An 11,276-nucleotide genomic window follows, 5' to 3' on the forward strand; every position below is an offset into this window, starting at 1 on the left:
CCCAACCTGGAACTCTCCAGGGCCACACAAACCCTCACAGCTCAGCCCGCAAGGACGGCGGGGCGGCCTGGGAGCACCCAGGACCGGGCAGGACAATACGATGCTACACGGTGCTGCTTTCGAGCCCCTGGAGATGCTGGGACAGGGCAGGGGACGTCCTGCTGAAAGCAGGGGCAGAGGGCAGGCCCTGCCGGAGGTGAGCGGGCTGCCGCTCTCCCCCTGCTCCCCGGGGCAGCCAGGGGACCTGGGCTCGGGCCTGGCCCCTCACTGCTGACCCCCAGGGCAGGCAGGGCAGGGCGGGCAGGGCAGGGCAGGCAAGGGAGGCAGGGCAGGCAAGGGAGGCGAGGCAGGGTAGGCAAGGCAGGGCAGGCAGGGCAGGCAAGGCAGGCAAGGCAGGGCAAGCAGTGCAGAGCAGGCAAGCCAGGCAGGCAGTGGCCCCGGAGCCGGTCCGCTCCGGTCCTGTCCCCTTCCCCGTCCCCGTCCCCGTCCCCTCACCGCCGCCCCCTGCGGGCCGGTACCGGCTCCTGTCAGAGCCGCGCGCGCCACCGCTCTCGCCAGCTCTCGCGAGACCTTCGGGCCGGGGCGGCCGGGGGGGTGGGGGGGCGGAAGTGTCGCGCGAGCGGAGGCGCAGGGCGGTGAGGCGGCCCCGGGCCCGCCGCGCTCCCTCTCTCTCTCCTTCCCTGCCTCCCTCCCTCCTTCCGCCGCCTCAACCGGGCCCGGCCCGGCCCGCACCGCCCCGGCCCGCCATGGAGGCGAATCCGCCGAAGCGGAAGGAGACGCGCAAGTCGCTGCGGATTAAAGTCATCTCCATGGGCAACGCGGAGGTGGGCAAGGTGAGGCGCTGCGATTGGCGGGCGGGCGGTGGCGGGCAGGCCAGCCATCCAATGGAGAGCCGAGTACAGGCGGCCGCTCTGCTAAGAGAGGCCGCGGATTGGTGGCTGTACCGGCCGGCGGGAGCCAATCAGAAGCCGGTCCAGCCGTGCGGTGCGGTGCGAGGCGAGGGGTGGGGACGAGTGGAGGATTGACAGCTGCGGGGGCGGGGCTGCGGACGGGTAACGCCGGGTTTTATTGGCTGCGTGAGAAGGGGCGGGGCCTACGTGGAAGGGCGGGGCCGTGCGCTTCTGCGCGCAGCTGGCGGCGTGTGTCATGGCGGCGGGTGTCATGGCGGCGCCTGTGGCCTCTCCTGTTAGCGGCCTCCTCCGTACCCGGGCTCCTCCGTACCGGCCGCCCCGGGGCAGGCCCAGTGCGGGGCTCTCCGTGCCTCTGTGCCCCGGCACAGGTGGGCGGTGGGCAGGGCCCGGCCCGCGGCCCCGCTCGGGGCCTGCCCCACGGGCCCACCAGACCCCAGAGCGTTCCGCTCTCTGTGGGGTTGGTCTCTGCGTGATCCGGCTGCTGAGGAACACCCGTTCCCCGGTCCACTTCCTTCAGAGGGAGCCCGCATGACCGTGCTTCAGCCACAGATACCGTAGTGCAGCGCCTGAGGGCAGGAGGTGTGGATCCAGCCCTTAGTGCCTTCCTCGAGGGCGCTGGGAGGTTGCTGGGGGAATCCCACTCCTCCCTGGTTTGGCTTTAGTCAGGGTTTCCTCAGGAGCTCCCCTTCCTCCTGCTGTGGTGAATGGCCCAGCTCTTCTCCGGGATGTTATTTCTTCTCCCAGCCAGGTTCTGGCTCTGAAGCGCTGCCCTTTTTTGTTTGCTAAATAAATGTAGTCCTGTTAAAGTGCTGACAGCACGAGGACTCTCTTGGGGCAGACAAATCCCTCACTGATGGCAAGAAAATCCAGAAGGATCTTGCAGGACAGAGTGAGTGGGCAAAGAGGTGGCAGGTGACATTTACCCGTATGGCATTTATCTCTCGGCAGCCGATAGCAGCCAACTCCTGCTCTCCCTAAACAGTATCTCTGCCAGTCAGGGGCAGAACCGGGACTGGAGGGACTTGGTGTGACCCTGAATGCTGCTTGGCTGCTTGGGCTGCCTGCTCAGGCTGCCAAAATGTTCTTTGTGGTTTTTTGGGGAGCTGACTGCCCCCAGGCCCCTGAACACACAGCTCCTCCAAGCCAGATATTTTCTGTACGGGAATAAATCAGAGTTTCTTGGCACGCCAGTCTCCAAACAGGTAAAGAATAACTGACACCCAGTGGCTTTTCCTTCTTTTTGCAGAAAAAACCCTGCTTCTGGTAAAGATCGATGCTTTGTTTGTGGGTTAATTAGTTGGTTTAGGGACTTAGGGCAGAGTTGATGTCCGCAGCCATCCAGCTGGCTGGGGGCTGTCAAAAAATTCCGTATTAACGTTAATATTATGGTGTATGGTGTCCTCCTGCTGACACTTCCTACTTTCCTTTCTCCCAGAGCTGCATTATAAAGCGTTATTGTGAGAAGAGGTTTGTTCCCAAATACCTGGCGACTATTGGTATTGACTACGGCGTCACAAAGTAAGTACCTTTGCGATGACGAGTGCCGGGAGAGGGGGATGAGCCGCGCGGTCGCAGACAGGAGGCGTGGGTCTGCCAGAGCCTGGGCGAGATGTCTGCTGCGGGGGGCACTGGTCTCCACAGGGGCAGAGGGAAGAGGTGCAGTGGGGCTGTCCCACCTCCCGCTGCTCCTGAGTGACTGCACTGCCCAGAGCTAGGTGTGCTTGGCTCTGCCAAGGCTGCTTAGTTTCCATGGCATAATCTGCATTTCTGCTTTAATAAGATAATCTGCCTTCCTCTGGTAGCATAGCTCCCCCTGACCATGTTACATCCAGAGCTGGTGGTATCTTCCTTGTCTGACCAGCTCTAGGGGCAGTTTTCTGGCCATTAAACCCCAGCACTCGGAACTTCTTTTGATTTTTCTGTCCCCGATCACCCAGCTCTTTCTCTGCAGAGGGCTGGCAGAGATAAGGGGTGTTCCTGCGGGGGCATAGCCTGTGCGAGGGCTGAAGTAGAGCCTTCTCAAGCGTTTCCCACTTCTCTTTCAGAGTGCAGGTCAGAGACCGAGAGATCAAGGTGAACATCTTTGACATGGCGGGGCACCCGTTCTTCTACGAGGTAAGGCAGACCCGGCTCCGGGCAGCACGCCGCAGGGCTGCCCTCAGCCAACCCATCTCAGAAGCGTTTGGCACCCATCAGCTTTCCACAGATCTGCCTGAAATTGTGTTTGGGGGGTGGGAAACTTGAAAATACATTTCTTAGGAGCTTCCTCTACTACAGTACACCCCCTTCTTTCCTGCCACGGACACCTAATGCAGGCCAGCGCTGGAAACCCTCGCTGCCTCTCTGTGAGCCGTGACTCCCTGCTGCTAGGGGTTGCTGAATCCAGGAGCCTGACTGAGGTGAGGCTGCCACAGCGCCGTACTCTGAGGTCCAACAAGTAGCGAGGCTGAGTACGTATCCCCAGTCAGCACACGCAGGCACACCTATACAAGACATATATACGTATACACGTGGCTGTCTGCGCAGATCGACACAGACAGAAATGGCCAGCACTGGCACAGACAGCACTGCTGGCTTCATCCTGGTCTCTCTGGCTGATCAGGAGCAGGAAAACGAAGTTATTAAAACTGGAACCTATAAAGCCACCACCAACTCTGATAGAAAGAATAACCCAACAACTTCCTCAGAAACCACGAGTGTAGGGTTTGGCTGTGCTACCACTCATGTTGCTAGCCCTATTTCAAAGTGGCTCCTTGTGCTTATGAGTCTGCCCGTCTTGAGGTTAAATTTACTCGGATTGGGAGATCTGTGGAGCTTACCTTGGGCATTCGTAGCATACTGGCATCCTAATCCATGACCAAAGTGCTGCAAAACACTTGCGGTTGGACTAGATGATCGTTGTAGGCCCCTTCCAACTGAAATATTATATTCTCTTCTGTTCCGTGCTATTCTATTCTATTCTAAAATTATTTGCTATGCCAGTAATAAACAGTACTATTTACAAAAAGGAGATTGCAGGATAAAACTTTAGGATTTGAATGCATAGACTGCAATATCCATTTTGGAGAGCTGGCACAAAGGAATGATTGTGCTCACTGCTAATCACATTTATTTTAAATTATAAAGAAAGTAATAAAGTGGGCCCACAAGTGGAAGAAAGGAACATTAAATGCTTATCCAGTATAATCCTATTGTTTTAACAGTGTAATGCATACTAATTCTTAATTATAAATATACTGTCGATGCTTGGCAAAGTGTCATCTTGTGACTAATAAAAATGTATAGAATGGTAGGAAAGAGCAGTTTATAACATGATAAATACTAACATGACATAAAAAAGTGAAAATGAGTGAGGGCAAAAGAGTGAGATAACAACAAGGAATGCCCCGGCCAGGTGACTGCCTGGCTATTAACTATTATTTATGTGGTTGCTCATAAGCTTCCCATTCCTCCCTTGTGTCCTCAGCATTTGCTTGTTGCGTGCTGTGAAGTTTTGGGCACAACGAGGATTTCTATGTTATTTGTCTCTGTGTGTAGAACTACAAGTCTTGACTTGGGTTTGTAAGTCCTGATGTAGTACAAGTAACCAGTGAAATGTAATTCAGAATAGCCTGGAATGAAGCAGGGAGATTGGGGGACAGAGCTGACGGCGTAAAGAAATTGAGGGACAGAAGACCGTAAAGACTCTCATCTGATGCAGATGGGGCCAGCAGAGGTCTTGGTAGCACAGTTATCGCTTGCAAATGTGTGAGCTGCTCATGTGTATTGACTTTCTGGCTATACCACAGCTAATCCATATGAGACAATGGAGTGGAGAAAGACTCTGAGTCCTTGAAAGTGTAATGGACTTAAATTGTCGGTTTGGTGAATAAATACGTGTCAAGTATTTATTGAAGAGCGACAAGACAGAAAACTGATGCTGCTTTGCTGCTTGGTTTGGTTTTGTATTTTCAGCATTTAACACTTGTAAATGTGTAGTATGTCTCTGATGTATAATTGGTTTTATACTAAAATATAAGTAAACAGGGGAAGAAAAAAAAAAAAAGCTGGGCACAAGTATAAATGGGGAGAGGAGTGGCTGGAGAGGAGTGGCTGGAGAGCAGCCCTGCAGAAAGGGATCTGGGGGTGCTGGTTGACAGCAGGCTCAGTAGGAGCCAGCAGCGTGCCCTGGCAGCCGAGAGGGCAAACCGCATCTGGGGTGCATCAAACACAGCACGACCAGCCGGTCAAGAGAGGGGATTGTCCCGCTGTATTCAGCGTTGGTGCGGCCTCACCTGGAGTACTGTGTGCAGTGCTGGGCCCCACTGCTTGAGGAGGATGCGAAGGTCCTTGAATGTGTGCAGAGGAAGGCAGCAAAGCTGGTGACGGGGCTGGAAGGAATGTCCTCTGAGGAGGGGCTAGGGACTCTGGGCTTGTCTAGTTTGGAGAAAAGGAGGCTGAGGGGTTTGCTCTCTACAGCTTCCTGAGGAGGGACGTGGAGAAGGGAGGTGGTGATCTCTTCTCCCTGGGATCCAGGGACAGGACATGTGGGAATGGTTCAAAGCCGTGCCAGGGGAGGCTCAGACGGGACATGAGGAAGCATTTCTTTACCGAGAGGGTGGTCAAACCCTGGAACGGGCTTCCTGGAGAGGTGGTCGGTGCCTCAAGCCTGTCACTGCTTAAGAGGCGTTTGGACAACGCCCTTAATAGCATGCTTTAACTTTTGGTCAGCCCTGAAGTGGTCAGGCAGTTGGACTAGATGATCTTGTAGGTCCCTTCCAACTGAAATAGTCTGTTCTATTCCAATATCTGTCCTGTAGCTGACCTTAGACCCTCATCCAGCAGCTGTCCTGGGGATCCTCGGTCTCCCCGGTTGCTGGCACTGAGCATACAAGCCCCAGAGGCTGCAGCCTCGCTCCAGCTGCTGGTGCAGACCCTCTTCTGCACACCCACACGCACAGACAGACCTCCTGCAGATCCCTCCAGTAGCTGGGCTTAGACATGCAGTCTGTCCAGTGGCTGGCCCTGGATCCTCGCTCTCCCCTGCTGCCTCACGCACAGGGACACACACACGGGTGTCTCGGTCGACTCCCAGGCCTTCCAGGAGTTGCTCTGTCACCTTGTCTGCCATTGTGCGACTGTGCTCTTTTGTGTGGCGGTGAGTATTTCATGGGCTGATTGCTCTCCTCTGGCAGCACAGTGAGGGTATTAGTTGGGTTCCCCCATCTGTCCTTCTTCTGTGATCTTCTGTTTGTGTATAAGAGATGAGAGATTTTTATGAGATGAGATTTTTATCACAGAACCAAATAGGTGCCAGGTGAATGGCGATCACCCAAATCCGCTGGGCCGTGTGCTCTCAGCCTGGCTGTCGTGGGTGCCAGCGCCCTGCCTTTGTCCCCGCAGGTGAGGAACGAGTTTTACAAGGACACGCAGGGAGTCATCCTGGTCTACGACGTCGGACAGAAGGAGTCTTTCGATGCGCTGGATGAGTGGCTGGCTGAGATGAAGCAGGAGCTGGGCCCCCATGGGAACATGGAGAACATTGTCTTCGTTGTCTGTGCCAACAAGGTGGGCTGTGGTGGGGAGCCAGGCTGCAGTGCGGTCCTGATCTCCAGCCCTCAGGGCTCGTTGTGTTCCCAGCGTGTGCCCAAGCTGTTGAGCTCCAGCTGTAGTAAGGGAAATATTGTTAGGTTGTAAGGAAGACTTTCTAAGAGCCAAATGTGTGTGTGAGGAGCACTGGAGACCGCATTTCAATGGGGTTTTGAGAGTGTGGTGGCCCCACATCAGTCAGGAAGGGATCAAGTAGAGGTGACATTGTCTCTGGACTAGATAAACTCTCAAAAGCTTTTTCACTTGCATTTTCTGTGCTTTCTTTCCACCCCCTTCAGGATAAGCAAACAGCCTGTCCAACCAGACAGGCCCCTTAGCTGCTAGACAATCGGCCTCGGAGCTGTGTTCCTCCAGCTGCAGCTTGCAGACCCTGCCTGGGCTCTGATCTCTACCTTTTCTCCCGATCTAGATCGACTGCACCAAGCACCGCAGTGTGGATGAAAGCGAGGGGCGGCTCTGGGCAGAGAGCCGGGGCTTTCTTTACTTTGAGACATCGGCACAAACAGGAGAAGGAATCAACGAGATGTTTCAGGTGAGGCAGAATGAAGGTGGTGAGGGAGCAGACACCACACTGAGCCAGCATTTGATGGCAGGATATCCCCTGAACTGTCTGGATTCCACAAAACCTGTTGGCCCTCTGCCCCAGAGGAGTCTTCCCAGTGAAGTGCCGCCCTGAGAAAGCCGTAGCTGTTTGGCTCAGGATCAGCATTGGTCCTCCCAGTCCTGAGCTGGCCCTCGCATTGCGTTGCTCAGAGCTGATGATCCCTCATGCTGCTCTGGGAATGCGATGCAGAGATGCCCACGTCACCTTTTCAGGTCTAGCACTGAACTGACATGGGTTGGGGATAAATGTGGGGCCTGGCCTCCTCCTCAGTCTGTCCCATGGTCCTTGCAGGGACTGAATCCCCCCAGACTGGGGTATCCCAGCCCCCCATGGCCCAGGCAGAGACATGGAGGGGCTGGAGCGTGTCCAGAGAAGGGCAACGAAGGTGGGGAAGGGTCTGGAGCACAAGGCTGATGGGGAGCGGCTGAGGGACCCGGGGTTGTTGAGCCTGGAGAAGAGGAGGCTGAGGGGAGACCTCATCGCTCCCTACAACTGCCTGAGAGGAGGCTGTAGAGAGGTGGGGTCGGTCTCTTCTCCCAGGTAACAAGTGATAGGACGAGAGGAAATGGCCTCAAGTTGCGCCAGGGGAGGTTTAGACTGGATATTGGGAAATTTTACTTCACGGAAAGGGTTGTCCAGCATTGGAAGAGGCTGCCCAGGGAAGTGGTGGAGTCGCCATCCCTGGAGGTATTTAAAAGCCGTTTGGATGAGGTGCTTAGGGCCATGGTGTAGTGGTGGGCTTGGCAGTGTTAGGTTTATGGTGGGACTCGATGATCTTAAAGGTCTTTTCCAACCTATACGATTCTGTGATTCTGTGAGTGAACACTCAGCAGTGGCACAAACGCTCCCCCTCGCATCGCAAGATAAGCCCTCGGTCAGCAACGGTGGTGGGGTCTCCTGTGCACTGCCACTGCCTTTGGGGACTGTTCCTTCCCGCTAACTCCTCCCTGTGTCCTCAGACTTTCTACTCTGCCATCATCGACCTGTGTGACAACGGCGGGAAACGTCCTGCTTCCAGCATGGGGGTTGGCTTCACCAAAGAGCAGGCGGATGCCATTCGCAGGATCCGCAACAGCAAGGACAGCTGGGACATGCTGGGGCTCAAACCGGGAGCCACAAGGTGAGGGAGACTTCAGCATCTGCCTGGCTGGCTGTAATCTTTCTGACCTGGCAGGCTGGTTGCATCTGTGACCTTTTAGTGACCTGCCTGCTGATAAGCTCACCTGGGTTTATATAGCAGCTGGGCACAAGTATCTAGCCACAAAATTGAGGCAATGCAAAAGAAACCCTCGGTCCTGAGCACCAAATTTCCCCTTTCAACAGACAAGCCAGGCTGGAGACAAGGGGGGAGTGATGAACATGAGAACTTCAGCCCTGTCAGCTGCCTGGCCCTGCATCCTGCCTCCAGGCTGAGCCGTCTCTGGTCACTCACTTGCCAGACATGTTTGGAGCCGCTCCAGCTTTACCTTCCTTATTTTCTGTGCCTGGAGAAGCTTTTAGGCTGCTGCCCACATTATCAAAAAGGGATTGATGTTACAGCTTTTCCACTTGGAAACAATACTTCCACAAGACAAGCTTTTGCTTGTCTTCCTCAGAGGACCTCTAGTCAGGTGGAATCGGTCATTGCCTGTGTAAGAGGTTGGATGTTGAATCTCCCAGTTCTGCTGTATGACTTGGGCAGCTAAAACAACCTCCCAGAGCTATGCCTTGCTTTCTTCTCGCTGAAACAGGAGGACTACCTTTGTGTACTCCTTATGGAGGGGCTGGAGGGTGAATTTTTGGATAACCTATATAATTCAGGACTCATACATCCTCCTGTTGGCTCTCTGAAGTGTAGGTGTTGAGCCTCACCCCTCTTCCAGCCCCCTCTCATCCACAGGAAAAGATCAGCAGCTCTGCAGGGCAGTTTGTGCTGTGATTGCTGGCACGGACGGACTCACCTCCCTCAGGAGGTGCTCCCCTCTCTCTCCACAGCCTGCAGCTGGAGTTGAGACGTCTGCCTTGGACCAGACACCCAAGGCTTAAAGGGCTGAAGTGATGTGCAATGCCTTTGCCCGGAGTGTGTAGGCGGTTTGATGTGGAGCTGAGTCAGGGTGCGTGTGCCCCCATGCTGTCTGCCAGCTTTCTGCTTTCCTGGTGCCAGCGACTCAGCACACCAAGGCACATGTCGCAGGCACGTGTCTGGCATGATGGGAGCATTCGTGCCGGCACAGTCCCGTGGTGGAGAGGGTGCATCTGCCCCAGGAGAGAGGTTCTCCCCCTCCTCTACTCATGCCACACTCATGCCCTGTGTGCTTTTCTTCAGCTCTTTCTCCATAGCATCACCTCCAAAGCCTGGAGGTCCTCAGTGCCAGCAAGGGAAGGTTCAAAAGTGTCCCCCTGTGCTAAAGGGAGCTCCCCCTTTAGCATGGGGGAGCTCCTGGCCCTGCTGTGCTCTGCCAGCCGGGGCAAGGCTGAGCCGGGCTGTGTGTCGCGTGGGTCCCCTTACTCTTGTCGTGTCTCCTAGGGACGAAGTGAACAAAGCCTATCGGAAGCTGGCCGTGCTGCTCCACCCCGATAAGTGTGTGGCTCCCGGCAGCGAGGACGCCTTCAAAGCGGTGGTGAACGCCCGGACTGCGCTTCTCAAAAACATCAAGTAGGGAACAGAGCCACTCAGAGCTGGAAACCTTCCCCTCCTCCCAGCTAGCTCCCAGGCAGCCGTACGGCCGTGGGGCACCCCTCTCCTCCTCACGCTTACTGCTGGCATGGACACGGCTTGTGGAAGTACCAGCTTGTGGAAGCAGGACTGCATCCGACCGTAGTGCGCTTGTGATGTGGTGGAAAGGGGGCAGAGTGCTGAGGAGGGGAGAGGGACCCCAGAACCCTCCCTGCATCCGCGGCCCCAGGTCGTGGTTGGCGTAAGTGCTGAAAGCAGTGAGATCTCCACCTTCCCGGCTGTTTTACACCTCCTGGGAGTTACCAGCCGTGGAGGAGTTTGGATGCGTGGCTCTAACCTGTGGATGCAGCGAGGGCAGAGCGAGATCTGACCCGAAAGCTGCTGCACCTGAAAGCATTGGTGTGGCGGGTGGGGGATGCCTAGGAGGGGCAGTGGGTTGTCAGTCCTTCTGGGTTATCCTGGAGCCACCTCTGCCCGTGCCGAAAGCTGCACAGGCACTGCCGAGCACCGGGGCGGTTCAGCTCCTTGGTCAAAACTGGCTCCTTCCAGCTAACACCCAGGGATGCTGGTTTTGGCAGTGAGGAAAAGGGCGGGTTGCTTGAGGAAACCTCTCTGGTACTGCAGGGAGAAACTGGCTCCAAGAGTGTCCCAGTCTTCCCTGGCCTGCCCCCTTCCTCCCCATGCTGTCGTGGTGCCAAGAACAGTCCCTTTGTCAGGACTAGGGCTCTCCCCCAGACACCCACCTCCTCATCACAGCACAGAATCTCCTACCACCACCTCCTTCCATCTCCCTGAGCTCAGCTCATCGGGAAGAGCCCCTAAGGCTGCAGGCCCTGAAGCCACATGCTCCCTCTCTCCCAGCCCTCTGCTCATGCCGTGCTGGCAAGCTCTGGGTAGGTGCCACCAAGCCCCGGTGGGGGACTGTGCTCAGCTGTGGGTGGCCCTGGCTATTTACAGGCAGGAGGAGGGTGCTGACCCAAGGAAGAGGCAATTCGGCCCCCCAGCATGGCTGCCTGTCAGCTCTGCCCTTCCTCCCCTCGGCCAGCCTCGTCTCCCGAGCTTCGCCCACGCCGCAGAGCTGCGTGGCTGCCTGCGATCTGCCTGCTCGCTTGGCCCTGCGGCGTTCCCAGGTTAGGTGAGCAGTGGAGGGGGCATGTTCTCCCCCAGCCCTCTTTTCTCACAGCAGCAACGTGTTCGCCCTGCTTTGCTGGTTGTGTTATGGGTTGCTCCCTCCAAGTCACAGCTGCTGTTTGAATAGTTGTGTTGATTTAGAGGGGAACATTGCTGGTCACCCTAAGAAGTGCTTGCAGAGGCTTGGGATCTGGTTGTTGTGATCCTGAGGGAGGTCAGAGCCATGATGGCTGCCAGGCTCTTAGGGGAGAGCAAACGGGAGATTCCTTGGGCTCCCATGGTTTTGTCAGGACCCAATTTTGTTTCCTTGCTGCTGTATGAGCTTGGCAGGGAAGGACGGGACACTAAGCACGAAATTAAGGCCACCAAGTGTGTGTGTGTGTAT

At 56.0% G+C, this 11,276-nt stretch overlaps 2 protein-coding genes across 3 annotated transcripts in view; one reads left to right on the forward strand and one right to left on the reverse strand.

Annotated features, from left to right (window-relative positions):
- Positions 1 to 636, reverse strand: part of EFR3B (EFR3 homolog B) — a 49,201-nt gene extending 48,565 nt beyond the window's left edge. Inside the window, exon 1 of one of the 2 annotated variants that reach the window (XM_072858194.1) lies at positions 496 to 636. The gene's annotated coding sequence lies outside the window, so the exon portion shown is untranslated. The remainder of the gene's footprint in view (positions 1 to 495) is intronic. The other variant, XM_072858196.1, reaches the window with a different exon arrangement.
- On the forward strand, positions 594 to 9,743 carry DNAJC27 (DnaJ heat shock protein family (Hsp40) member C27). Its single transcript, XM_072858200.1, has 7 exons — positions 594 to 833; positions 2,347 to 2,429; positions 2,957 to 3,026; positions 6,294 to 6,458; positions 6,910 to 7,032; positions 8,064 to 8,224; positions 9,611 to 9,743. The coding sequence occupies exons 1-7, from the start codon at positions 747 to 749 to the stop codon at positions 9,741 to 9,743; spliced, it is 822 nt and encodes a 273-aa protein (XP_072714301.1). The 5' UTR covers positions 594 to 746.
- The last annotated feature ends 1,533 nt before the right edge of the window (positions 9,744 to 11,276 follow it).

This window comes from Ciconia boyciana, chromosome 3 (assembly GCF_034638445.1).
Source record: "Ciconia boyciana chromosome 3, ASM3463844v1, whole genome shotgun sequence".
NCBI classification, from domain to species: domain Eukaryota; kingdom Metazoa; phylum Chordata; class Aves; order Ciconiiformes; family Ciconiidae; genus Ciconia; species Ciconia boyciana.